We start from the raw sequence: 24,811 nt of genomic DNA on the forward strand, positions 1-24,811 counted from the left end.
GTTCATGTGCCTGTCTTACTTCAGCACTCCGGGAACGGCTCGTGCCTGTTTTGATAAAAGATTAATACGTTATCCAGTGCGGCTGTAGAAATACAGAGCAGCATGCATTAGGTTTTATTAACGTGGCTCCTGATGAAAAATTAGCTCTGTGCCAGAGCTCTGTACTTCTGGAGAGTTTATTTTATGTTTAAACATTAATTCCAGACCATATGAAAGGCAGGCTCAGTACTGTCTGCCCACAGATAAAGCTCACAATGACAGACTTTGGAGAAATTCTAAAAGCTGTTGGTGCTTTTGGGCGATTTCAAAAGCGTTTGGTGCTGCTCATTTCCCTTGCAGGTCCTAGCATAGCATTCCACATGTTTGGCCAACTGTTTATGGTTACGCATGTACCCCATCACTGTCAGACAAGCTGGATCCATGAAATTAGTCCAAACCTGACCAAAGAGCAGCAGTTGAATCTAACTCTCCCTAGGAACACACATGGATCTTACAAGGAATGCCACATGTACACGCCTGTGGATCAGAATATAGACTCCATCCTAGAATATGGACTTAATTCCACTGAGAAGTGCCGGAATGGCTGGGTCTATCCTTCAGAGCAAGAGCAAACGTTGGTAACTCAGGTTTGTAACTTCCCTTTATTCCCGACGAACACAGATTGCTTTATTGTGATGGTAGAATCTTTCCCATGTGAAGTCCCCATGCTTCAGGAGAGGTCAGGCTATGGGGGGCTTGGTGGAATCTGATTTTTATTTTTTATAATTTTAACAGATATTGATTACTTTCAAACCTTTCTATTTTTATTGGTTTAAACTTTCCCAGTTGCAGGAAATTATGGGAGGGGTGTCAGACAATCGTTTAATGACTGTAGACATTGAGAATCAGAAAGTTAAAACTTTATAACCATTAAAACACAAATTGTCAACATCACATGTCAAAATATACAAAGTAAATATCCTTAAATCAAACTCTTAAGTTCTCAACCAGCATTTTCTTTCTTTGCCTAGCTGTAAATTTTAATTATTGATAGAAATATTTCGGTTGGTTTGTGTGTGTACTGTGAAACTAACATTTATTGACATTGAAGTACTACACTTAGGAAGAAAAAATTCAAATGCACGAGTACAAAATGGGGCATACCTGGCGAGGCTGCAGTACTGCAGAACAGGTTACAGTGGATCACAAACTGAATGAGTCAACAGTGTGATGCTGCTATGAAAAAGACAAAGGTCATTCTGGGGTGTATTAACGGTTGCATATAAGATGTGGGATGCGATAGTTCTGTTCTGCTTGGCACTGGTGAGGCCTCATCTGGAGTACTGTCTCCAGTTGTGGGCACCGCACTTTAAGAAAGATGTGGAAAAATTAGAGAAAGTTCAGAGAAGAGCAGCAAAAATGATAAAAACATCTCAGCTGCCCTCCTGTGTCAGGTCAAAGGTCCATCTAGACCAGTATCCTGTCTCTGACGGGTGCCAGTACCAAAACTTCAGGGCTGTGTACAGAACGGGGCAGTTGAATTGATCCATCCCGGTTTTCTCTTCCCAGCTTCTGTTAGTCAGAGGCTTAGGGTTGTGTCTCCTCCCCTCTCCCAACCATCTTGGCTAATAGCCATTGATAAACCTATCCTCCATGAACTTATCTAGTTCATTTTTTAACCCAGTTATTCTTTTGGCCGTCACAACATCCCATGGCAATGAGTTCCACAGATTAATTGCACATTGTGTGCAAAAGTATGTAAAAGACTTATAAAAAGGCTGGCGATGAATTTTTCTCCATCTGCTGAAGGTCAGATAAAAAGTAATAAGCTTAGTTTGCAGCCAGGGAGATTTAGATTGGACATTAGGAAAAACTTTCTAATGATAAGGATAGTTAGATGTTGGAACAGGTTACTAAGGGAGGCTGTGGAATCCCTGTCGTTGGAAGCTTTGCAGAGCAGGTTAGATAACAGAGGTGGTCTAGGTACCTTTGGTGCTACCTCATCTAGCCCAGGCCCTTGCAATGACCTCCTGAACTCTTTTCTTTCTTTTCCCTGAGGTGGCTTTAATGTCAGGTAAGCTTTAATGAAGTGAAACAGGCATTAAATACACAAATAAACAGACCCTATGTCATGGGCCAGTGCTCATCCCACAAGTAACCGTTTAAAAGGTCGTGTCTTCCAATAGGCTAGAAATAGTGGCATTGCTATTTCTGTTGGAGACAGAGGTGAATATCCCCTTTTCAATGCTGCCGGTAAGTGAGTTGAACTAGGTGCAAAGTTTGTAGCTCCAGCCCTTTAGACTGATCTGCACTTCAGTTTTGCTGGCATAGCTGTGTTGGTTAGGAGAGTGAAAATATCACCTCTTTCATGACAAAACTGTGCTTGAAAAAGCCCCAGTATAGATGTAGTTATACCAACAAAGTCCTTCTCCCCATATGAGTTATTTTGTTCAGGGAAATGTTTTCAGCTCTACCAGCCGATTGGCTTCTTGGCCCATAAAAGGAGAATTGGCAATGGTGGCGCTATATGGGCAAACCTTTCCTAGTATAGATGAGGCTTTAGCCAGGTTTAGAGCTGGGCAAAATACTTTGATCAAAGCTTTTTAGGTGAAAAATGCATATTGAGCAACACTGAAACATTTTGCAAATTTGTGTTGAATTTGCTGAATTATTTTGGTGGGGGGGAAAAAAACCCTAACAAATTTTTTGGAAGAAAAATCAACACTTCTGGAACAATTTCTGGAAAAATGTTTTGATTTTTTTTTTACTTGAAAATGACTTTCAATATTTCCTTTTAATTTTATTTAATTAAACATTTAAAAAAATATTTAAAATGGCCAAAATTGAAATGAATTTTTTTGAATGTTTTGTTTGAATTTCTTTTCAATTTGACAAAAATTTGAAAAACAAACACTATATTTTATTCAGCTCAAAATGTTTTTTTTTTCAGTGTTCCAAGTGAACCAAGAAATCTATTTGCCCAGCTGTACTTAGGTTTCTCTTTCTGTTACTGCTCCACTGATTCTGAGAGGGAGCAGGGATGGGGTTGGAGTGGCAGGGGCTGAATTGAACCCCCCAATGTTCTGTACTTGGCAAAGAGGGGGGAGAATCTGCATAATGGAGGAGAAATCTAGCGGGGGACCTTCCCCTTGGACATGCTTTGGAGAGATTCTATCATCCTGTGCAGTTTGTCCTCTTCTTGCTAAGAACAAATAGCCAAGTTGGGACCCAGATCTGGGCCTGGATTTTGGGGTGTTAGGATCCAGGTTTTTTTGGTGCAAGCTCCTTCTCGTTCCAAAGACTTTAAAAATAATACTAGACTTCTGAAGAGAATTGTGTTTGTCTAACAAAGAGCCCTGATTGATCTCCCTCTAGCTGGATGCTCTCCAAATGGCTGTGTTATGTCCCAATACACTGGACCTGTGTGCTATTAAGCTTCCCTTGATCTGAGTGGGCTGCAGCACTGTCTTTTCCTTTGGCTTCTCTGGCACACTTCCTAGGCACAGACACGGAGTCCCTAGGCCCCCGGGACCAGTGTCACATGGCCAGTAGCTGCACCCCTCTCCCCCACAGGGTTCTACCTCTGGGCATTCTGGGTTTACGGTTTAACTCATCAGGGCATGGCATAGCTGAAGCACATACACAGATTTTGCACAGGATTCTAAAACAAATATAATTTTTACTTTAGCTAGGCCAGGAAACATCCAGCTAAAACAATACAGCATCTATGCTCTAGTCACTTCATGCTGACTTATCCAGCCTTTGGTAGTCCTAGGGGGTCTGTGTGGGTTGAGGTAGTCAGGGTTCCCTGGCCTCACCACAGCATCCTGTATAGCCTCCCTTTCTATTTGGAATCATGGAGTCTCTCTCCTCCAACCCCATCCCCTTTGACCCTGACTTGTCCCTCAGTCAGTCTGCTCTCTCTTTCAATGGCTATCTCTGTGTTCCTCCTGTCTGTCCTTTCTGACCCTCTGCTCTGTCCCTCTGCTCTGTCACCTCTGTCCCTTTGTCCTGTTTAGGAATTTTTCCACTTTGCCAGGTGCCCGTCCCTGAAGAGAATCTGGAGGAACTATTATTCCAGTTTTGGCCAAGCCATTCTCCCAAGGTGTTTCCACCTGAATAGGTGGTGATGAGGTTTAGCGTGCCACCATTGTCCTTGGTCTGGCAGATAGGTGATTCAGCCATTGTTGACAAGGGCTGAGTCACTTCATTCATTCCAATTTGTACATCGTGATGACTTGGGGAATTTGAGTATACACAATATCTCTATTTTGCTAGCTTCTAAGGTTCTTATTCCCCATGGACTTGTTCCATATGGCTAGGGCTTCTGATGTTAGATTTTAACCAATAAACACTAATAAAAGAATCCCAATATAAAAAAAGTAAATAAACCAGTGTTTATACAATAAACACTAGAAATTCTCATGCAATTCATGTTGACTTTATTCCCTTCCTAGCGTGGTTTGTTTACACACCTTCTCCGTGGCAGTTATCTCTGGGCTTGCAGTTTCTCAGGTGGTAGCAAAGCTCACGTAACCAGCTGTTGGCATAGTCACGTTACTTAGATTATGCTCCTTGTAGTCATTATAAACGTGATTAATTTGTTCAGATAGTCCTGGAATAGTTTCTGAGGACAGACTGATTTCCACACTGCCTGAGTTCCAACTTTGTTGCTGTTGTTTACCCGGCACCATGCTATTTCATTGGACCATCTTTCCTCTTGCTTGTTTTTGTTTTAACATTTGTAATTAGATCAGAGTTCAAACCGAAAAAGCATGGTTGTGGGGCCAAATCCCATTTTTCTTTGACAATCCCAACCCAGGCTTCCTGACTGCCAATCATTATACCAAGGCGTCTGCCTTGAGAAGTCTGTTGAAGTTGTGGCTAGTTAATTCTTGTCTCTTGGTTTTATTTTCTGTGGAAATGTTGACTGCAGCTTTATCATTGCATGTCAAGTGTGACACTGGTGGAAGTTAATCAGTGCACAAAGTACGTTCTTGAAGACCAACATGCGTATTTTATAAGGCTGCCAAGAGGTTGGAACATGACATAACTTCATCTTAGTTGATTATTTTACTGAGTTCTCACTGTGTTTAAACATTAATTTCAATCCATGTGACAAAGCTACCGTGGTACAGTCCAGCCATGGACAACTTCACAATGCCGGACTTTGGAGACATTATACAGGATATGGGAGGTTTTGGCCCATTTAAAAAATGGCTGGTGCTGATGCTCAGTCTTGCAAACTTTCTGCTTTCCCCATGTTTGGCCAAGTGTTCATGGTGATGGATGTGACTCCTCACTGTCAGGCAAGCTGGATCTATGCCATTAGCTCAAACCAAGAACAGCAACTGAACCTAATCATCCCTAGGAATGCACATGGATCTTCTGCAGAATGTCACATGGACACTCAGGATATTGACTCTATCCTAGAATATGGAATATATATATTAGAATATCCTAGAGAAATGCCAAGTTGGCTAGATGTCCTTCAAAACAAAAGCCAACATGGGTGACTGAGGCCTGCAACTGCATTGTGATTCCATAGTTATTACTAAGAAGAATTATGCTGAATTGAAAGGTACACAAGTGTTGTGGGTTTGTCTACAAGTAAAGGTTATTCTGGATTTTAAATCAGTTTGAACCAGTGCCAGCCCCTGTCTGGATGCAGTTAAATCAGTTTACAGTTAACTTACACTGATTTAGCTTAGTTTAATCATTTAGGAGCTGGTTCTTGGTTAAATTGGTACACCTGTTGGTGTCTGTAGAAGGAGTGAGAAAGAAGTGAGTGAAATCAAGGATGATGGTCCAGTGGTTAGAGCATTAGCCTGGCTTACCAGAGAGCTGGGTTCAACTCCCGATGTGTCCCAAACATCCTGTGTGACCTGGGCAAGTCAGCCTCTCTGTGTTTCAGCTCCCCATCTATATACTGGGGATAATAGAGGAGTACTATCTCACAGGGGTGTTGAGGGATCTACATACTAAGATTCCAGGGTTATGCTGAAGCCTAGTGGGTTTGTTGAGTCAGTGTGAAGTGATGGAAATGCTATACGCCTGCTTTGCAAGCTCATTTTGCTCCGAATAGCACCACGCTGAATCAGCACGGTTTCATGTCTGTTCCCACCCAATATTTAAATTTGCAGCCATTTTGGCTTTACAAATTACACCCGTGTAGCATACAGCTACATCAAGGCATGTATCCATGCCATGCCAAGAAGCCTAGACCACTGTAATAGCAGAGAGAATTTAACCAATTACCATCCTTACTCTACAGCTAATTTGCATGCAACAATGTCATTGGCTGAATGAGGGAGACTGCACAGATAGTGTGTTACTTGGCCCAACTCTTACACTTGTGTGGCAGCGAAGGGCTTTCAACTACTACCAAATACATAATCTATTGTGTGGCACTCGGATACGATGGTAATATGGGCCATCTAAGTAACTTAGACAGACAGAATGGAGCCAAGCTAGTGTGTGCTGTGCTTGTATGAATGTACAGTATGGGAAATCCATGATAAACAAAGCTGTATGTTTATCATGGCCATCGTTTCCCTACCGCCAACCGTGACTTTTAGGGCTTTTCATAAACAGTCGTGGTCTCTGCTGCTCCTTTTCTTTATGGAAAAATGTATTTGGAAATGAAAGGAGGTCTCTCAAATGATGATACTGAAGAATGTGTTTTATCAAAATGAGATACCAGCCAGAGCCTTGTAAAACTTGATTGTACCTGTGTTTTAGTGCTGTCATTTTTACATACTTTCCCATATGCTCATACTGTTAATGCTAGCTATATAGCATATTTCTAAAGAAAAATTCATGGAACACTAACTAGAATGTTGTATGCTGTGACTTTTCCTTTTCTAACTAAACTTAGGAAAATTCACAGACAACCTTAGTGATGGTTGAACAGCAAAAATATCATTTGGAGAAGCATCCAGCTGGCTTGTCAGATGTCTCCCATGTCTATCTGAATGTCGTACAACTAGAAATCAGGGTAGAATTACTAAGAGAATGGTCTGTTTTAAGATATTTTGGCACTTACATTTTTGACTAAGCCCAAGAAATGCAAATGTGGATAGGGACAGGTTAAGGCTATGGTCCTGATCCAAAACTGATTGATTAAAGTCATTGGAAAGAAGCCCCACTTTCTCACTTAATTACTAGCAAAACTGGTTGGGAAATGTGTTCATGAACAATTTAGAAGGCATTTCCATTTTGCAGGGATAGAAAAGGATCCAGCACCCACACAAAAAAGTAACAAAATTGTCTTTGCAAATTTCAGTTTACTAAAACTAGTCTTCCATCAGAAATGCTGGTTTTCATAAACTAAAAGTTTCAAAACCAATGTTGATTTAAAAAAAAACAAACAACAAACCTGGAAAATGTAATATCTTCAAAAGCGTTGTAAAATGTTTTGTTTTTGAAAAAGCCATATTTTGTTGGAAAAAACTTTGTGCAAAACCCCCACACTGGCTCTAGTTATTAGCCAGTTTGCAAATAAGCTTCTATTTTAACTTCTGCTTTTGCTTAGGAATTGAAAACTTTCCAGTAATAGGTCTAAATGCTGATAGGGCACCATGCATGAAATCTCATGAATAAAGGTCCCCACTTATGACCACACTAGTAATTTCCAATCAGAGTATACAAATTGGAGTCTTGCCATTGACTTCAATTGGCTTTAATGATGCAGGAACATAGCTGAATCATTCAGTAACAGATCTGTGTAGGGGGGAACATACCAAAGAAATCCATCACAGTAGCATTTAACTTCAAAAAGGGAGATACACAAAAATGCAGAAGCTAGGTAGATGGAAATGAAAAGGAACAGTCACAAGAGTGAAATGCCTGCAAGCTGCATGGAAACCATTTAAAAACACTATAATAGAGCTCAAATAAATATACACTCCAAATAAAAAACAGTAAAAGGACCAAAAAAAAAAAAATACCACTATGGCTAGAAACCGAGTAAAAGACGTAGAATCATAGAATATTAGAGTTGGAAGGAACCTCAGGAGGTCATCTAGTCTAACCCCCTGCTCAAAGCAGGACTAACCTCAGCTAACTTTGCATGGTTAGAAGCAAGAAGGCATCCTTTAAAAAGTGGAAGTTAAATCCTACTGAGGAAAATAGGAAGGACCATAAACACTGGCCACTGTTGGAAGACAGGATACTGGGCTAAATGGACTCTTGGTCTGACCCATGTGGCCATTCTTATGTTCTTAGGGTCTGAGCTTCAAAGAGCATACAGTGAAAGCTGTGTCCCAAACTGTATCTCACCCTTGCTTTCCCCTTGTCAGGACCTATGTTATATTCCCTATGTTCTCTCCTTTCAGCCTCTTCTCCCACTCACAACTCCAGCCCTCTTATCATGCTGCCCACTAGGTTTGGAAAAATCATCCTCATGTCTACCATCTTCCCTCTCCACATTTTAAGTTCTCCTAGAAAACCCTTTCTTCTGTTTTGCCTTCTACTACTGATTGACTGCAGCTCAATCCATGCCCATGCCTCATCTTCCCTTCATGTTCGATTTTAAGCTCTCAAGTGCAAGCACCAATGGGAAACTGGTTTGTAAAATGCAGTGATGGGACAGCTTGGCACTTTATTTACGGTGTCACTAAGTTCCTTTCTCTCTGGGCATGTCAACTTAAACTTTTTAATGTAGACTCGACTTACGTTAGGTTGACGTACAGCCACTGCAGTAATTGCTGCGATGGTTCATGTCCACACGTCTTCTCTTCTGTCGGGGGTGCGCGTCCTCACCAGGAGAGCTTCCATTGACTTAAGAGGGGCAGCGTGGGGAGGTTGAGAGACCAGGAACATGGCAGCTGCCCGGGCTCTTGGCTCCCTGCTGGGAGCGGAGAGCTGGAACCCTGGGGGGCAGCCCGGCTCTGAGCATGGGGAACTGAGTGGGTGCAGCCCAGTGGGGAGTGGGGAGTCCATGGTACAGCCGGGTTTTAGCTGGAGTCCCCCTGCTGCCCTGGGGTGACAACCTGAGCCGTCATCCTCGGACATGTCCTACCCCGACACAAGCCCTACGCCTCTCGTGGAGGTGGAATTATGATGTCAGTGTAGCAGGGCATTTACATGGGCGGGAGCAAGGCTGTAGTGCGGACGCTGACATAATTAGCTCGACGTCAGCTGCTTTGCGTCAGCTGAACTCTGGAGCATAGCCCAGGCCTGAGTTACTGGCCAAGCATAAATCAAGCATAGATTCCAAATCTATGCATTATAACTGGACTCCGTCAGTATTCTGGAGTCCTGTGTTGTCACTGACATTTTATACTCACTCCTGATGCTCCCCAATTGCCTTCTAAGCATCTGAATCCAGGCTAAACGGTGGGTCCCCTTCCTGGCCCTATTCTAGTCTTTTATTACAAGCGGTTTGAAGAATTAAAGGCTCCGCCATTGCTACGTTCACCATAGGATGATGGAGGCTCAGGTGAGACCCCCTAGTAAGGCACTCGGATGTCATGGTGATGGGTGGACCTCATAAGAGCCTAGATGGCTAGGATACAGCTGCATATGTAGAGGCATTAAATTGTGGGTCAGAGAGATGATAAATTCTCCCTGTGTCTCTGGTGCAGCGCAATTGGAATATTGTGTTCAGTTTTTGACAGCTTGTTACTGCCACTGGTTGACATTTTTTTAATAAAAAATATTTTTGCCATAAAATATAAAACAATAATTTTGCAAAACAAAGAGGGTTTTAAAAATTTCCCAGGTTTTTAATGAAAACCAGATATGTTCAATTTCTTCTTTTCTCCCCTATCTCTCCCCCTTTTTTTAAGTGACAAAAAAGGAGAAGGGGGAAATAAGAAACTGAAAAGTGTACAATTTTTTGGAAAATGTGTTTTTGAAGAAATAATTAAAAAAAAACAAAACAAAACCAAAAAAACCCACCCCAAAACCCCTTAAAAATAAAATGTTTCCAAAACGTTTGCAAGATGTTGTTTTTCTTTTTTGACCAGCTCTACTCGTTACCATGATGACAAAGTGCAGGAAGCTCAGGGGAGCAAAGGTTCCGGGGGCTGAACTTATGGTGCCTTATTGAGGAAAAAGTAAAAAAGGAGAAATGTAAATTGTTTGGTCAACACCTGACAAAAGAGGACACGTTTTACATCTCCTGACGGGGCCTAGCACCAAAAAGCGAGAAGGGCAATTGACTGTGGCACTTATTGTAGCATTGTAACGAGGGATAGTGGGATGAATTTATGGAAGGCTGAATACTGAGAAAAGCTTCCTGACAGTGAGATCCTTTAGCTGATGGGATAGTCCATCTAGGGAAGCACTGAGAGCCCCATTGCCTGGGACAGTCCTGGCCTGACAGGGAGATGGACTGAATGACCATATAGGCCTGACTCTTTTCTGATCTGTAATACTATGAACACATCAGAGAACAGTGACATAGTTGCTGACTGGGATGTTGCTCTAGTATGTCCATGGTGGTTTGGATTTATAGAGCATCTACCTTAAACTCCAGTTGTCTGCAGGAATGTTTGTGGCAGGTCATGAATCCAGCCAACAAAATAAAGCCCCTTTAAAATGAAACCTGCTTTGTTTCCTTCTTTCAGTTTGACCTGGTATGTGACCGAAAAGAGCTCAATGACCTCTCTCAATCCATTTACATGGTGGGACTTCTCCTTGGAGCTGTGGTCTTTGGTTCATTAAGTGACAGGTAAGGAGGGAGAATGATCAACTTGCAGTTAGCTGCACAAAGTCAGCAGCATAATCCTGCTTGGGGGTGGGTTGCATAGTGCCTCTCAGCCACAGGACTGGTATAAAGGCTGGTGAGGTTAGATCACTGGAGCCCAGATCCTTAGGCCCTGACACTGATGTGCTCTGTAGACTAGGGCAAGTTACTCAGTCTTTTCTGTGGCTGTTTGTTATTAAAGTTGGTTGAAAAGGGGTGGTGGTGGAAAAGTATTGGGGGGCTGCCACTGTGCCTCCTGGGAGATGTGGTTTGTGTGCCTTGTACCCTTTCCTTTCCCTAGGGCAGTGTCATGGGCTTGGTATCCCACAGTACCCTGTTGGTCTAATCAGGCCCTGTTCTCCCCCAGCATCCAGTACATGGCTGGGTGGATGGCAGCAGCGGGTCAGGCTGAGTCTCATTATCAATAATAATGCAAAAGAGGCAGAAGTGTTTGATAAATACTTCTGTTCTGTATTTGGGGGAAAAAAAAAGATGAGGTAGTTTAATCCTATGATGGTGATAACACATTTCCCATAGTGTCTCAGGAGGATGTTAAACAGCAGTTACTAAAGCTAAACGTTTTAAAATCAGCAGGTGTGGATAAATTGCACCTAAGAGTTTTAAAAGATCAGGAGCTTGTTGGACTGTTAATGTTGATTTTAATATGTCTTGGAAGACTGGGGAAGTTCCAGACGACTGGAGAAAAGCTAATGTTCCAATATTTAAAAAGGGTAAATGGAATGACCCGAGTAATTAAAGGCCTGTAAGTCTGCCATCGATCAAGAGCAAGTTTAAGAATGGCTGATATGGGACTCGATTAATAAAGAATTGAAGGAGGGTACTATAATTAATGCCAATCAACATGGGTCTATGGGATATAGATCCTGTCAAACTAACTTGATCTCTTTTTTGATGAGATTATAAATTTGGTTGATCAAAGTAATAATGTTGATATAATATACTTAGACTTCTGTATGGTATTTGACTTGGTACTGCATGACATTTTGATTAAAAAAAGCTAGGAAGATATACAATGAAGACTGGCACATATGAAATGGATTGAAAACCAGCTAACTGTTCATGGAACAAAATTTCTCAGCACATGAGATTAAATAGGTTATACAAATATGAATTCCAGCAAAGCCTCTGGCATGAATGGCTTTCATTTTGTAATCAGTTATCGTCAATTCTTTCAAGGGCTCCACTGAAACATTCCAAAACGGAACCATTCTTGTGATATCAGAACAGCTTTCATGAGTCTAATATTAAAGAAGAGCAAAGATGTTCGCAATTGTGGTGACTTCCACCCTATAGCTCTGTTGAACGTAGATGGCAGAATAATTGCAAACATTTTAGCGATATGACTGAACACCATCAACTATACACGCAGATAAGGTTGGTTTCCCAACAGGAAGACTGGCTGATGATAATATGAGAAAAATCACTCATTTGATCCCGCCAGCTCAGATGCCAGATTTCCCTCCATAGCTCTATATCTAGATGCAATGAAGGCCTTTAATAGGATTGAATGGCCTTATCTGATGACTGCCCTAAAGACATTCAGATTTGGACCAGTATTTCTGAATTGGATCAGTGTATTATACAACTTTTCCCTCACTTCACTATCAACTACTGGCATTTTTTTCTCCTGTATTTCAACTAGAAAGAGGGACATGACAGGGTTGTCCCCTCTCCCCCCTTCTTTGCCAGTGGTTCAAGAGATAATGTGCCTATGTTACCACTCAAACTCTGAAGGTCTGACTATATATAAACAGGGAAGAATACAAAATCAGTTTATATGCTGATGACATTTTTTGTCATATTTGTCCTCCTTCATCAATTCCATCGTTATTGAGTGTAGTTGACATTTTTGGAGAGATCTCTAGATTTTGCATTAACTGGAATAAATTGCAAGTAATAGATGTAGCCAAAAGATTAGATCCTTCTTGGTTTCAGCACTTTCCTTTTAAAAAATGCAAGGAAATCTCTTAGGTGTTAAGTATTGTCCTAATCTTCCCCCACATTGTTTCTCTTAATGTGGATCTTAGATTAAAACCAATTTAATCCTCCCTGTATCCTTCCTGGGGGGAGGGTGGCGAGGAGAACAGAAGTAGCCAAAATGAATATCTGCCCAAGATTGACAAACATCATTAGTCTATTGTCTTTCAAAATCTCCTCCACACTCTTTGATCAAATAAATAGGCTTATCATGCAATTTATATGGGATTGTCAAACAAGACACTTCAAATATCCTGGCAACTGGAGGTATGGGATTGCCAGGTTTGTATCTATATTATCTAGCATTTCAAATGCATCCTATTGTAAGGCGGTTTTCCTCTGGTAGCTCTGTATACATACTGGCCTGGTTTAAGATTGAAAAAAGCTTAACTATGCCATCTGGTTCACTCTCTTCTTTTCAATACCTCAAGAAGCTACCCATATTCTTAAGGAAAAATCAAGTCTTTACACCAACATGAGGCATGCTGGAATGTGTTTAAGATGATTACAGCATCCAATTTTACTAATTCTCCTCTTGCACCACAGGATCAAGGCCAACTCCACATTTAAGACAATTTGGATAGAAAAAGGATTAACAAACATTCGAGATATAATGCAAGATGATGGACTGGCCTCCTTCGATTTTATATGCAACAAATATCCACAGTTCCTTCTTTCAGTGACTATGCTCAAGGATTCATGCATGAATAGGGGAGAACTGGACTGTTTATAACGCTCTCTCCTTTAGAAGAATGTGTTAAGAAATATAGAAACAGAAGTCACTTTGTAGGGATTACTTATAGATGGCTTAGTGCTTTGCAACACCCTCTTAATCTCAAAGCAAAATGGGAAAAAGAAATTATCTTCCCAGGTGTCTGCTGAGAAAGTGGGACTACCTGACTTAATGTAAAAGATACTCCAAGTTCTTTATCCTTGCAATTCTTCCAGAACAAGATATTAAACAGGTGCTACTGGACGCTGGGGTGTTTGTAAGGCTAGACAGGCAACACAGCGATTATTGCAGATGCAAACAGTCCCGTGCCACCCTTTCACACATCCTCCATGCCTGTCAAAAAAGGTACCTGCTCCGGAATACTATATTCAGTGCTCTTAAAACAATCTAAGTAGCACTTGTAGTCAGTTGTTGGCTGAGTGCATGTGTTCTCAGTGCGCGCTATCCCAGCTCCGTGCAGATAGCTGACGCAGCAGACCTCGATCGAACTGCCCAAAAAGACCACAGACTCGGTTCTGTAGAGAAGGCACTCGGCCAGGTTTGTCAATGAAGGACGGTAATAACGCCCGGCAGACTCTGTGGATACCAAGACATGTATGCCCGTTACAATGGACTCAGCTCAGTGAATGGTGAGACTTTCCATTCCCCCCCATCAGCTGGACACAGACATTTCCTCCGCGACCCCTCTTTTATACACTGATACAAACAAATTACATATTGCCCCTCTGACGTGGTTAGTTACCACCTTTTACCTTGTACCTGCTGCTTTGATCAAAGCATCTCTATCCATCACTCTGTCATCCTGACCTTATCTTTAGGAGGGGCCAGTGTCTCCTTGTATCATCTTCAGGAAGTGTGTTTACACCATAACCTTCTATCGAGGTATTTAACCTTATATTGAGGTATTCTGGTACTACCTTTCTGGGATGTGTTTACATGAATACTTAGTGCCTAGGAGTGCTTGTGTTTTTGCAATGCCAGCCCTGTTCTTGCCAAGTTCACGTATTGGATAGTGAACCTGAAAGCAGGCATCTGCTTTGTAATAGGGCAGGGCCGGACTCTTGCTAAGTCTGCTTTATATTAGCAGGGCCTGACTTTAGTTCAGACCTTATGCTTCATACCAGGCCCCTTATACCAGACCTCATGTCTCAGGCTCTTTCTTTCTACTGCATCACTACTTTCCCTTCTCCAAGCTTGTGTTTATGAGGGGGCTGGATGAGTTGGAATTACTAGTGAACATGAAGAAATTGATTGCAGTATGTCTTAATGACCAAAAGAGTTATCTTGAAAACATGAAATCTGCAATTCCTTCGTCATGCATACAGACTGGCTGAGTGAGATTTCTGCAACTTAATTAATGGAAAAAATGACTGTCTAATAGAAACACATGAAAAAATACAAAGCTGTCTGGTCACACACGAAACTTTTGCATATCTTCGCAGCTTAGTATATATTAATCCCGGATACTCATTTATTTATTGTCATTTAATTAATACTCTTTAATTAACCTTATAGGTTCAGAGTTTTTGTTTGTTTTTCAGTGAATGTGAACTTTACTATTTATGCTATTTCCACTTCGTGTATATGTTTATATATTTTTGTTTTGTTCTATGCTTATATTTTACATAAAACCAATAAAAATAAAGTTAAAAAATGCTGGCTAACTACTAGGTCTCAAACTGTAATTGTAAATGGGGAATCATCATTGAACAGGTGTGTTTTTAAAGGGGGCCTGCAGGGATTGGTTCTTGGTGCTATGCCATTTAACATTTTTATTAATGACCTGGAAGAAACGTAAAGTCATCACTGATAGTTTTCAGGTGACACAAAAATCAGGGGCGTGGTAACTAATGAACAGGACAGGTCACTGTTATGGAGTGATCTGGGTTATTTGGTAAGCGGGACACAAGCAAACAATATGCATTTTAATATGGCTAAATGTATACATCTAGGAACAAAGAATGTCACCCATACTTACAGGTGGGGGGACTCTATCCTAGGAAGCAGTGACTCTGAAACAGATTTTGAGGTCATGGTGTATAATCAACTGAACATGAGCTCGCAGTACAACTCTGTGGCCAAATCCTTGGATGCATAAAGGGGAGCATCTTGAGTAGGAGTAGAAAGGTTATTTATTTTCCATGTGTATTTGGCACTGGTGTGACTGCTACTGCAATACTGTATCCACAATTCAAGAAGGACGTTGATAAATTGGACAGGGTTCAGAGAATGATTAAAGGATTAGAAAACCTGTCTGATAGTGATAGACCTGAAAAGCTCAATCTGTGTAGTTTAACAGAGAGAAGGTTAAGGGGTGTATTGATTTATACTCTATTAGTGTCTACATGGGGAACAAATATTTAATAATGGGCTCTTCAGTCTAGCAGAGACAGGTATAACACCTCCAATGGCTGGAAGTTGAAGCTAGACAAATACAGGGCGGAAATGAAGTGTAAATTGTTAACTGTCAGAGTAGTTAACCATTGGAACAATCTATCAAGAGTTGTGGTGGATTCACCATCACTGACCACTTAAATCCAGATTGGCTGCTGTTCTAAAAGATCTGCTCTGGGAATTATCTGGGGGGGGGGGGGGTGGTTCTGTGGCCTGTGTCATACAGGAGGTCAGACTTTGATCACAATGGTTTTTCTGGCCTTGGAATCTATGAAGGTCTGTTTCCCCTTCAAGTGCTGAAGTGGCTGACAGAGATAGACTTTGCCTTTTTACGCCTTACCTCAAAGCCTGACGTGCCTTGTAGATGTGGTAGGGCCGGGCTGCTTAACCCCATAGCAGTTCATTGACCTTTGCCCATCTGGTGTGGGGTTTGTACACCCTGTCTCAGCCACGCTCCCTAGTTGGACTACATCTCCCATGAATCATTGCTGTTTCCTCTCTTGGAGAAGGGGATGCAGTGCATGTAGAAGTCTTTGGCCCACACTGCATCATGGGACATCTAGTCTGGTTGGGGAGCCCAGCCCGAAGAGAAGAATAGGGATGAGGATTGAGTCAGTGGCCTATAACTGCCATGAGTCACTGCATAAGCATATCCAAATTGAAATATTTTGGCTTTTTTTCAGGCGTTTGATTTTAGACAAAAAACGACCTTTTCCGCAGGAAGCAGCCACTCTTTGTGAAACATTTCAATGTGTAAACGCCCAGTTTTCTGTCGAACATTGTGCCATATACCGTACAAGCAGATAGTAACAGTCCCTCCCCCAAGAGTTTGCAATGTAAATAGACCAGAAAAACAGCGATTGCAAATTTGTTACTGATGGTGATGGGGCATTTGCTGAACTTCTTCCTTCCCCTCCCGCTACCACCGCAGTCTCGCTGGTCTCCTCACAATTCCCTGCTCCCATTTTTCCTCATCCCCTTTCTTTGACTTGTGTTCTTTTCCTACACAAAGCAGGCAAGTGCGGGGCAGTGACACTTCCTGGTCTTTCCCTTTATTATGTGAAGAAGGGGTGTATGGAGCTCTCGTAAGCTCTTATTTACTGCTAACAATGTACTTGGTGCTGTATGATACACACAACTAAAATTGTTTTTGCCCCAAGTAGCCTGACTTCTCTAAGAGACACAGAAGACAAAATGTCCAGGGCAATCTGAACATGGGGAGAACTAAAGTAGATTTGGTGGGTATGGTGGTGTGTTAAGTATAAACTGAGCAATAAATATCTTTCTGGTGTGACCACAGTTACCTCAACAGAGGGGATGTGAGAGTTCCTCAGAAAGTGTCCCATTATGGTGGTCTATAATTAAATGTCCATTGGATGTTTTTTTAATCCAAATGTGTCCACTGCTTTGCCTTCCTCCTCTCTCCTATGGAGTTTTTCAGAAGGTGTGTCCACACATTGATTGTCTCCTAGCTCCCGTTCACTGTCCCTCACAAGGAGATTGTCTGCTGTTCGAAGAAGTCCTTTTGGGTGCCCAACTCAAAACACATTAAAGGGGTCTGTTTTCTCAAAGTGCTGAGTCACCCACCCTCTGAAAATCAGGCCGCTTTAAATTGTGTCAAATTGGGGAACCAAAATCAGTAGTCACGTCCGATAATCTTAGCTAGAACTCTGATTTTGCAGCAATACCATTTAAACATTTCTTTTCCTGCACCGTATCAACCACCAGAGTGTCCATCCAGGCTCTCACATTGACGCCTATCACCATAGTATTCAGACACCTTCCCAGCTATATTAGGAGAGAAAGCTGACAGTAGCCTTAGAGATTTACAAATGTGTTTCCTTCCCCAGCATAGGTCGGCGTCCTGTTACATTGCTTTCCATGCTTATGACGGGGGTGTTTGGTGTTGGAGCAGCCTTTGCACCGAATTTCTATGTCTACATGGCTTTGCGATGTCTTGTGGGTTCTGCTGTGTCTGGGTTCATTATAGGCACAGTGACCTTAGGTAAGACTTCCTCACTACTAGAGATGTTTTAGCTGTGCAGTATCTGTGGTCTCACAAAAGGCAATGAAAAAGGCCTCTGGACAAAAGCTCAGTGCAGTTACATGCTGCATGTTTTTAAAAAGGTGCTTCCAAATTAAAGTCTTAAATACAATGGGACTGATCTTCCTCTCAAACTGTTGTAAAACAAGAATAATCTCATTAAAGTCAGGGGAGTGGCACCTGTGGAGGGGAGAAGAGAATCTGGCCCAGTATTTACATATGTGGTGGGAGGCATTCAGAAATCAAAGGAGCAAGTTCTGTTAATTGGCGAATGTGAAATGCTGGTTTATTTGTGCTCCGTTTGTCATTAGTATTTCTCATGAGTGGTTATTAGCGGTCATATCGCTGAGATCTCTGGCTACACACAGACAGGAAAGCCCCTTTCTTAATAACATATTTTAAATGTATGGAGCACTTTTTCCTGGAGATTCACAACGGATAGTTAAGCAAGCCTCTCAGTGGTACTGAATGGTAGGGAATTATTATGTATGCTAATTTGGAATAGAAAAAAGTCCTTTAAATGGTGCTGTGCCATTAGGATTCTTAACAGTTCAATCTGTGTTCATGTTTCTAGGCACGGAATGGGTTGGAGTCTCCTACCGGACACACCCAGTAGTTATCACTCAATGCTGCTTTTCCATTGGACAGATGATTTTGGCTGGCTTAACTTATGAGATTCACAACTGGAAGCTGTTGCAGATTGCTGGATCTGTCCCTGTGTTTGGTCTTTTCTTTTGCGTAAGGTAAATGTGCATTTTCCAGAGAGCTTTTCTCATGCATTGCAGCGTTATTTGTGATCCAGGTTATACACGGGCTTCCCAGAGTGGATTTGTCTACTCATTGAAGGGTTGGTTCTTTCCCATTATAGCCCTGATCTTGTAAAGGCTTATGCATAGTTAACTGGAGCTGCTGGGAGCTCAGTGCATTTGACTATCGAGTCACTTTTATTGAGGTGCCTAAATGTGCATTTAAGAGCCCAAATCTAGCCACCAAAGTTTGAAAATCTTGTCACTGCAATAAAATTATTTCTGTTGAAACAAAGCAACCCCCAAATACAAAGCCAAGCCAGAGAACCTCAGAAAATCTGCATGTCTCCTGTCGTAAACACACATAATCAGATAGATTGCAGCAGCATTGAAGACACATCAGGTAGATGAAGTTAGGGCTACAGTTAAGTGGGTAACTGTGGTTTTGATAGGAAAGGACTCTTGTGAATTGAACCACTTTGTAGTTTCCTTCCAGAATCCGCTAGGTGGCTTGCAATGAAAGGGAAGATAGAAGATGCCAAAAAACTGCTTCAAAAGGCAGCATCCATAAATAAACAAAGCATCCCACCAGAACTGTTTGATCAGGTAATGAATGTTGAGACGGGAGTTGTTCACTCTCCTAAAAGGTTTGGAGTCAGGTGATCTGTTTGAAAAATGTGCTGCACACGGGGAGTCAGCAATCTTTTTTTGCTTGCGACATGGTTGCAAGGGTGAAAGCCGGAGGATAAACATTGATATAAATGGATAAAAAGCTTTATAAATATTTTAATGGCTTTTGTGCTGCTTATGAACAAACTTATGTTCACAGCATACACATAGAGAAGTTAGATAAACAGATAAGCTGGAAGGTTGCAAGGTATTTTCTTTTATTTCTTAGAATTCTGAGTGATGACACCCAAGAAACCCAAAACAGAGAGAGACAAAGCAGGCTGCTCCCTAAAATATAGATGCATAATTCACCCCATTTTACTTCAGGCTGCTTTTCTGCAGACTGACTACTGCTAGGCCCAGCTGTACTCCTTCTCTACAGAGCTCCACAGTCTGCATGCAGGAGCCCTGCCCGTTTAAGGTGATAGCTTGCATTTCCAACACAGCCCTCACTACACCCCACCCAAATCTTTACTGTGCTCCAGCACTGAACATCCGGTTTCGAGCCCTTGTTGTTTCGAGCCCTTGTTGTTTCAGTTGGACTCTTAAGGAAAGTTTTCTTGGTAAGCAACTCTTGGGGCAAATTCTCTTTGAATCTTCTCGCAAATGACCTAAAATGTAGGGAGGGAGATTTTCAGAAGCAACTAGAGGATTGAGATGCACGTGTCTCAAGTCAGTGGGACTCTGTGCCTCCTTTAAGGAGTTTTCAAAATCTCCCCCATTACCTTAATGCTCTCAAATCTCATCTGAGCAAAGGCCTCATCACTGTGGATTTGTTATTTTCTTGTCCCCAGAGGAGCTGCTCATACCAACTCCTGTTTACAAGAAGTGGGGAGAGAAGGTCAGAGGTTGTACTCCTTTGATGTGCCTCTCACAGGCACTTCATAAGGAGAAGGATGACCAGATGTCCTGATTGTATAGGGACAGTCCCGATAATCAGGCCTTTGTCTTATATGGGTGCTTATTACCCTCCCCTGTCCTGATTTTTCACACTTGCAATCTGGTCACCCTATAAGTGAGTAACCGCACTGTCCCTTAAGAAGTCCTGCAAGTCATTGACAACTCCGACTGCCTCCCATTAGCCGTGGCAACAAATTTGTTTCCAGACCATGTACTTGTGGCATATAAGATACTAGCCAGACCCTTCTAGTTAGCTCGGCAAGAATTTTTCAATGAAACTTTTTTTGGTCAGAAACTGATTGTTTAAAACTGAAACTTTTTGCATGAAAAGGTTGCTTTCAACAGGAAAAATTCTTAGATTCAGGAGAGACGTGTGAGTGTGAGACAGACCCCAGAACAGTCCGGTGGTTAGGGAACTCACTTGGGCTCAAGTCCCTGCTCCAATTCAGGCAGAGCTGGGAATTGAACCTATGTAGCTTTCATGCCCCAGGTGGATCAGCATCATCCTCACCAAGCCACTGGCTAGTCTTGGGTGGGTTGTACTCAATTTCTCCTCGCGGAGCTGTTCCACTTCATATTAAATAACTAAATATTAGTTTGGCCAACGAGCAACTGACTTTTTAGCCCAGTGGACAGGGGACTCACCTGGGATGAGAGGGACCCAGGTTCTGCCCTCTGTTCTCTTTTAGTTTTTGTTCCATTTTGGATCTCTCTTTTTAAATTTCAGACCCATTAGAGTATTGGCTACTATCGGGTCTCTCTCCCTTTCATTCATTAAAAGATTAAATCACTCTCGGTTTTGTTGTAATAAGGAACAGGAAATTTTCTGTAATCTCAATGATTTTCAAGAGATGGGAAAACCATGTCCACCTAGCTATGCTTCTTCTGAAACAGCAGAATGGAACACTCGGTGAAATTGCAATGGCTGATTCATGTAATTTCTTTGAAGGTAGAACTAGGTTTAATCTTATTCCTTTACTGATTGATCTTGGTGCCCTGGAGAATTTAACTTGTACATTGTAATTTCTTTCCTGTTACTGTTTCAGTAGCACCAAGCTACTCTCCAGTTAAGGCTGTGTATTGTAGATAGTGACTCAAAGAAAAGGACAACACTGCAGCTCTTTGTAGATAGGGTCTTAAATCAGACACTGGCATTTTTATGGATCAGTTTTAGAATAAAAATTAATTTCTACTACATTTTCCCAAAAGTCTCTTGTCAGGAATGTTCATCGTAAGAAAAACCAAAGTGGTGTCTTTAGAAAAATAACCTTTCGTCATGTGAATCCAACATGTCATGCTGCAGTGATCTCTCTCTCCTCACCCGAACCCTTTTGCTACCCATCTGCTCTCCCTGGTGTTGATGGAAGTCTTCCATGGGCTTCAGTAGGAATTGGATCAGGCTATTGATTTCTCTTTTATATTTTGACCCTTTTGCTTGTGCATTTTGAAGCTGACACCTGAAAAAAAGGACACATCTGGAAATATTCTGGATCTCTTCAGGAAGCAGCAGCTGAGGAAAACAACTTTAATTATGTTATATGCCTGGTAAGTCATCCACATATTTCTCCATTTTGTAACTCCTTAAAAAAATAAGGCATGCTTATATGGTATACTGACATTTTGTAAAGCCCCCTAATGTGCTTTCAGTATCATATTAATGTGTGCCATCTTCTTACTCTGTTAAGAAATCAACGAGCAAATGTACTGTTCTGTGAAACAAAAACATGCTTTTTCATGGGTAGTAAAGAGGAAGGATGGCCTTGTGATTACAACACTGAACTGGGACTCCACAGATTTAGATTCAATTCCCATCTCTGCCACAGACTATCTGTATTACCTTGGGCGAGTAACTCAATCTTTCTTTGTCTCAGTTCCCCATCTCTTGGAGGCAGAGTGAAAAGGAAAGTTTGTAAGGGGCTATAGAAGTGTAGTGTGCTAATGTCAGGCTGGGTCATTGATTTGGCAATGACTCGAGTGCCACCTGCTATATCAAGATTGCCATTTCCTGCAGCCTCTGGACTTTCCTGAATACTGATGATGTCTAACCCTGCTCACCTTGTGAGGTCTCCACTATCACTGCCTAAACCTGTGTGGCTGTAGCAAGGATCAATTAAAAGCATGCGTGCCGATGTGGCTAGTGTGATACCTTAGGGACAAGTTGAGCAGTCTTAGATAAACCCTTAGTTTCTGTATTTAATAATGTATAGAAATAAATGCCCAACTATTCTGTGGCTGCAGCCTCTGACTTTGCCCTGTCCTGTGCTTTTTTGTTATTTCTCTTACCCAGCATACAAAGCTTCACAGGAAAGCCAAATGATTGCATGAAGAATGCACAGGAAGTGTGGTATCTCTACACTCCTGGGAAGACTTAGCACCCCTTCCCGTTTTCGGATTCCTTTCTAAATTTCCCAGTGGAACTAAAACGCTATTAAATTTAATTTAAAAACTATAACAAATACAGAAGCTGACTTAACAACCCTCGAGCAGTCTCTTAAACATTTAGGCAATCTCCCTGATCTGCTGGATTGCAAACCCTCTTTAGGCAAGTCCTTGTATAGAACGCTCTCATTGTCAATAACAGGATCCATTTGTGGATTATTTTCAATATGTATGGCTGCTCTCACTTCCCATGTTCACAGGTATCTTTAGCAGATGCTTTGCCATTTTACTTTCATTTCTGATCGCTGAGTATGAGCAAGGTGACTCTTTATGGTGACCTATGAATAAAGGCTGAAAGAATTTGATATGTTTAGTCTAGAGAAGAGAAGACTGAAGAGGGAACATAACAGTTTTCTGATATGTAAAGCACTGTTAGGAAGAGGAGGATGATCAAGTATTCTCCATGTCCACTGAGGATAGGAGAAAAAATAAGAAGTTTAGTTTGCAGGAAAGGAGATTTAGGTTAGATAATAGAAAACAACTTTCCAACTATAAGGATAGTTAAACACTGGAACAGGTTCCCTAGGGAGGTTGTGGAATTCCCATAATTGGAGGTTTTTAAGACCAGGTTAGACAAACACCTCCCAGGGATGGGCTAGTTACTTAATCCTGCTTCAGTGCAGGGGAATGGGCTAGATGACCGGTTGAAGTCCCTTCCAAGCCTACATTTCTATGATCCTTTGATCACTGTTGCTTTGATAGGCCAATGCCCATGTTGCCAAATTCCAAGGGTCTTTATTTTGTAACTGTGAAAGAGATCTTCTTCCTTTGTTATAATATTTTATCTGCTTAAACTTCCCCGGTCTTTTCTTTCCTCTCACAGACACCTCAGTCATCTTTTGTTTTTGTACCGTAATTGAGTATTTATACATCTGTTGTAGGGGTCTTCAGCAGGCGACTTTCCAAATTGCAGCAGTGTAGTTCTATAGCCAAATAGTGCTAAATCTGGATTGTCTATTGCATACATTGTTTTATATTTTTAGCAAGTTCTTCACTATACATACTCCATGTTTGCTACTCATTTGGCACGGAGGATATCCAGGACCCAGTGCCTCATGATGAAAATTGTGACATATCAGGGTGCAATCCAGACCAGTGGGTGCTGTCACCCCTGCTCTGTAACCTAGAGTGCCTTGCTGTTGTAGCCTCCAACCTGGACTGCTCACAACCAGCCACCAGCATGCAGGACGCTCCCAGATGTGTTTGTGTAACTGCAGCCTGCCAATCACACCCTGACTTTTAACCAGTGACCCCAACACACTCCCAGTCCCAGACTTTCACCCCAGAAATGTATGTCCTGCACTGTCTAGCCCTCTCCCAAACAGCCCAGAAGTATTAAGTTCATCATTTCTTTAAGGAAATAATAGACACCAACTTATCATGATAAATGAAGTTACCCAGACACTTAAACACACTGGATTAGGTGAAACAATAAAACAAGTTTATTCACTACAGAGAGAGATTTTAAGTGAGTACAAAGCAATGAGGCAGAGAAGTCACAAATGGTTACAAGAAAAATAAAGACAAAATGCTTCCTAGTGCCTAACTTAACAAACTATATTAGATTCAAGCAACATTTCTCACTAAGTGCTTCCAGTGAGATTACTGACCAAACTCTTCAGATCAGGACCCCTCCCACAAAGACCAAGGGTTATTTCCTTTTGTCTTCTCAGGAGCAGATAGAGAGAGACGGGTCTCTTGGGTTGTTTACCCTTGCTTTTTATAGTTTGTCCCCCTCTTGAAAAACATTGCAAGCTGGGAACTAGGAGACGGAGTCAGTGTGGAAGGATGTTCCTGCTGTTTTTTTCACCTGCTTGAGCTTCCTTTGTTTTCCCTTCTTGCTTGATGACTTGTTTAATGTTTAATAAGTCAAACATACCTTATTTGACTGGTTTGGTGTGATGTGAGTTTTGATCAAGCACCCTTAACATCATACAGAGAAATCTTATAAGTTCGCATACAGTGTTGCCACACATATTTGATCAGGACAATATTGACCAGCAAATTATGAGTTTTCAAATGATACTTTATAAGGAATACCCTGTGGGAAGATTATTACAATAGTGTATAGGGTGTGAATACAGGGGTGTGTTCTGTTTACTATTCTTGGAATGCCATGATGTGCAAACAGAGGTTTGATGTGCCTGACAACTGTTGAGGCTGTGGTATCTTTGAGTGTAAATGCTTCTGGGAAATCGATACAATTCCATTATTTT

General features: G+C 41.6%; 1 protein-coding gene across 1 annotated transcript in view; it reads left to right on the forward strand.

Annotated features, from left to right (window-relative positions):
- The first annotated feature begins 237 nt into the window (after positions 1–237).
- LOC137165094 (solute carrier family 22 member 13-like) overlaps positions 238–24,811 on the forward strand; it is a 35,629-nt gene continuing 11,055 nt past the window's right edge. The window contains 6 exon segments of the mRNA XM_067566188.1: positions 238–626; positions 10,554–10,657; positions 17,648–17,802; positions 18,416–18,584; positions 19,073–19,193; positions 21,607–21,701. Coding sequence (XP_067422289.1) covers positions 255–626; positions 10,554–10,657; positions 17,648–17,802; positions 18,416–18,584; positions 19,073–19,193; positions 21,607–21,701 — 1,016 coding nt within the window. The 5' untranslated portion in view covers positions 238–254.

The sequence above is a fragment of the Emydura macquarii genome, unplaced genomic scaffold, assembly GCF_026122565.2.
Source record: "Emydura macquarii macquarii isolate MOO-44397 ecotype Brisbane River unplaced genomic scaffold, CSIRO-AGI_Emac_v2 contig_2742, whole genome shotgun sequence".
NCBI classification, from domain to species: domain Eukaryota; kingdom Metazoa; phylum Chordata; order Testudines; family Chelidae; genus Emydura; species Emydura macquarii.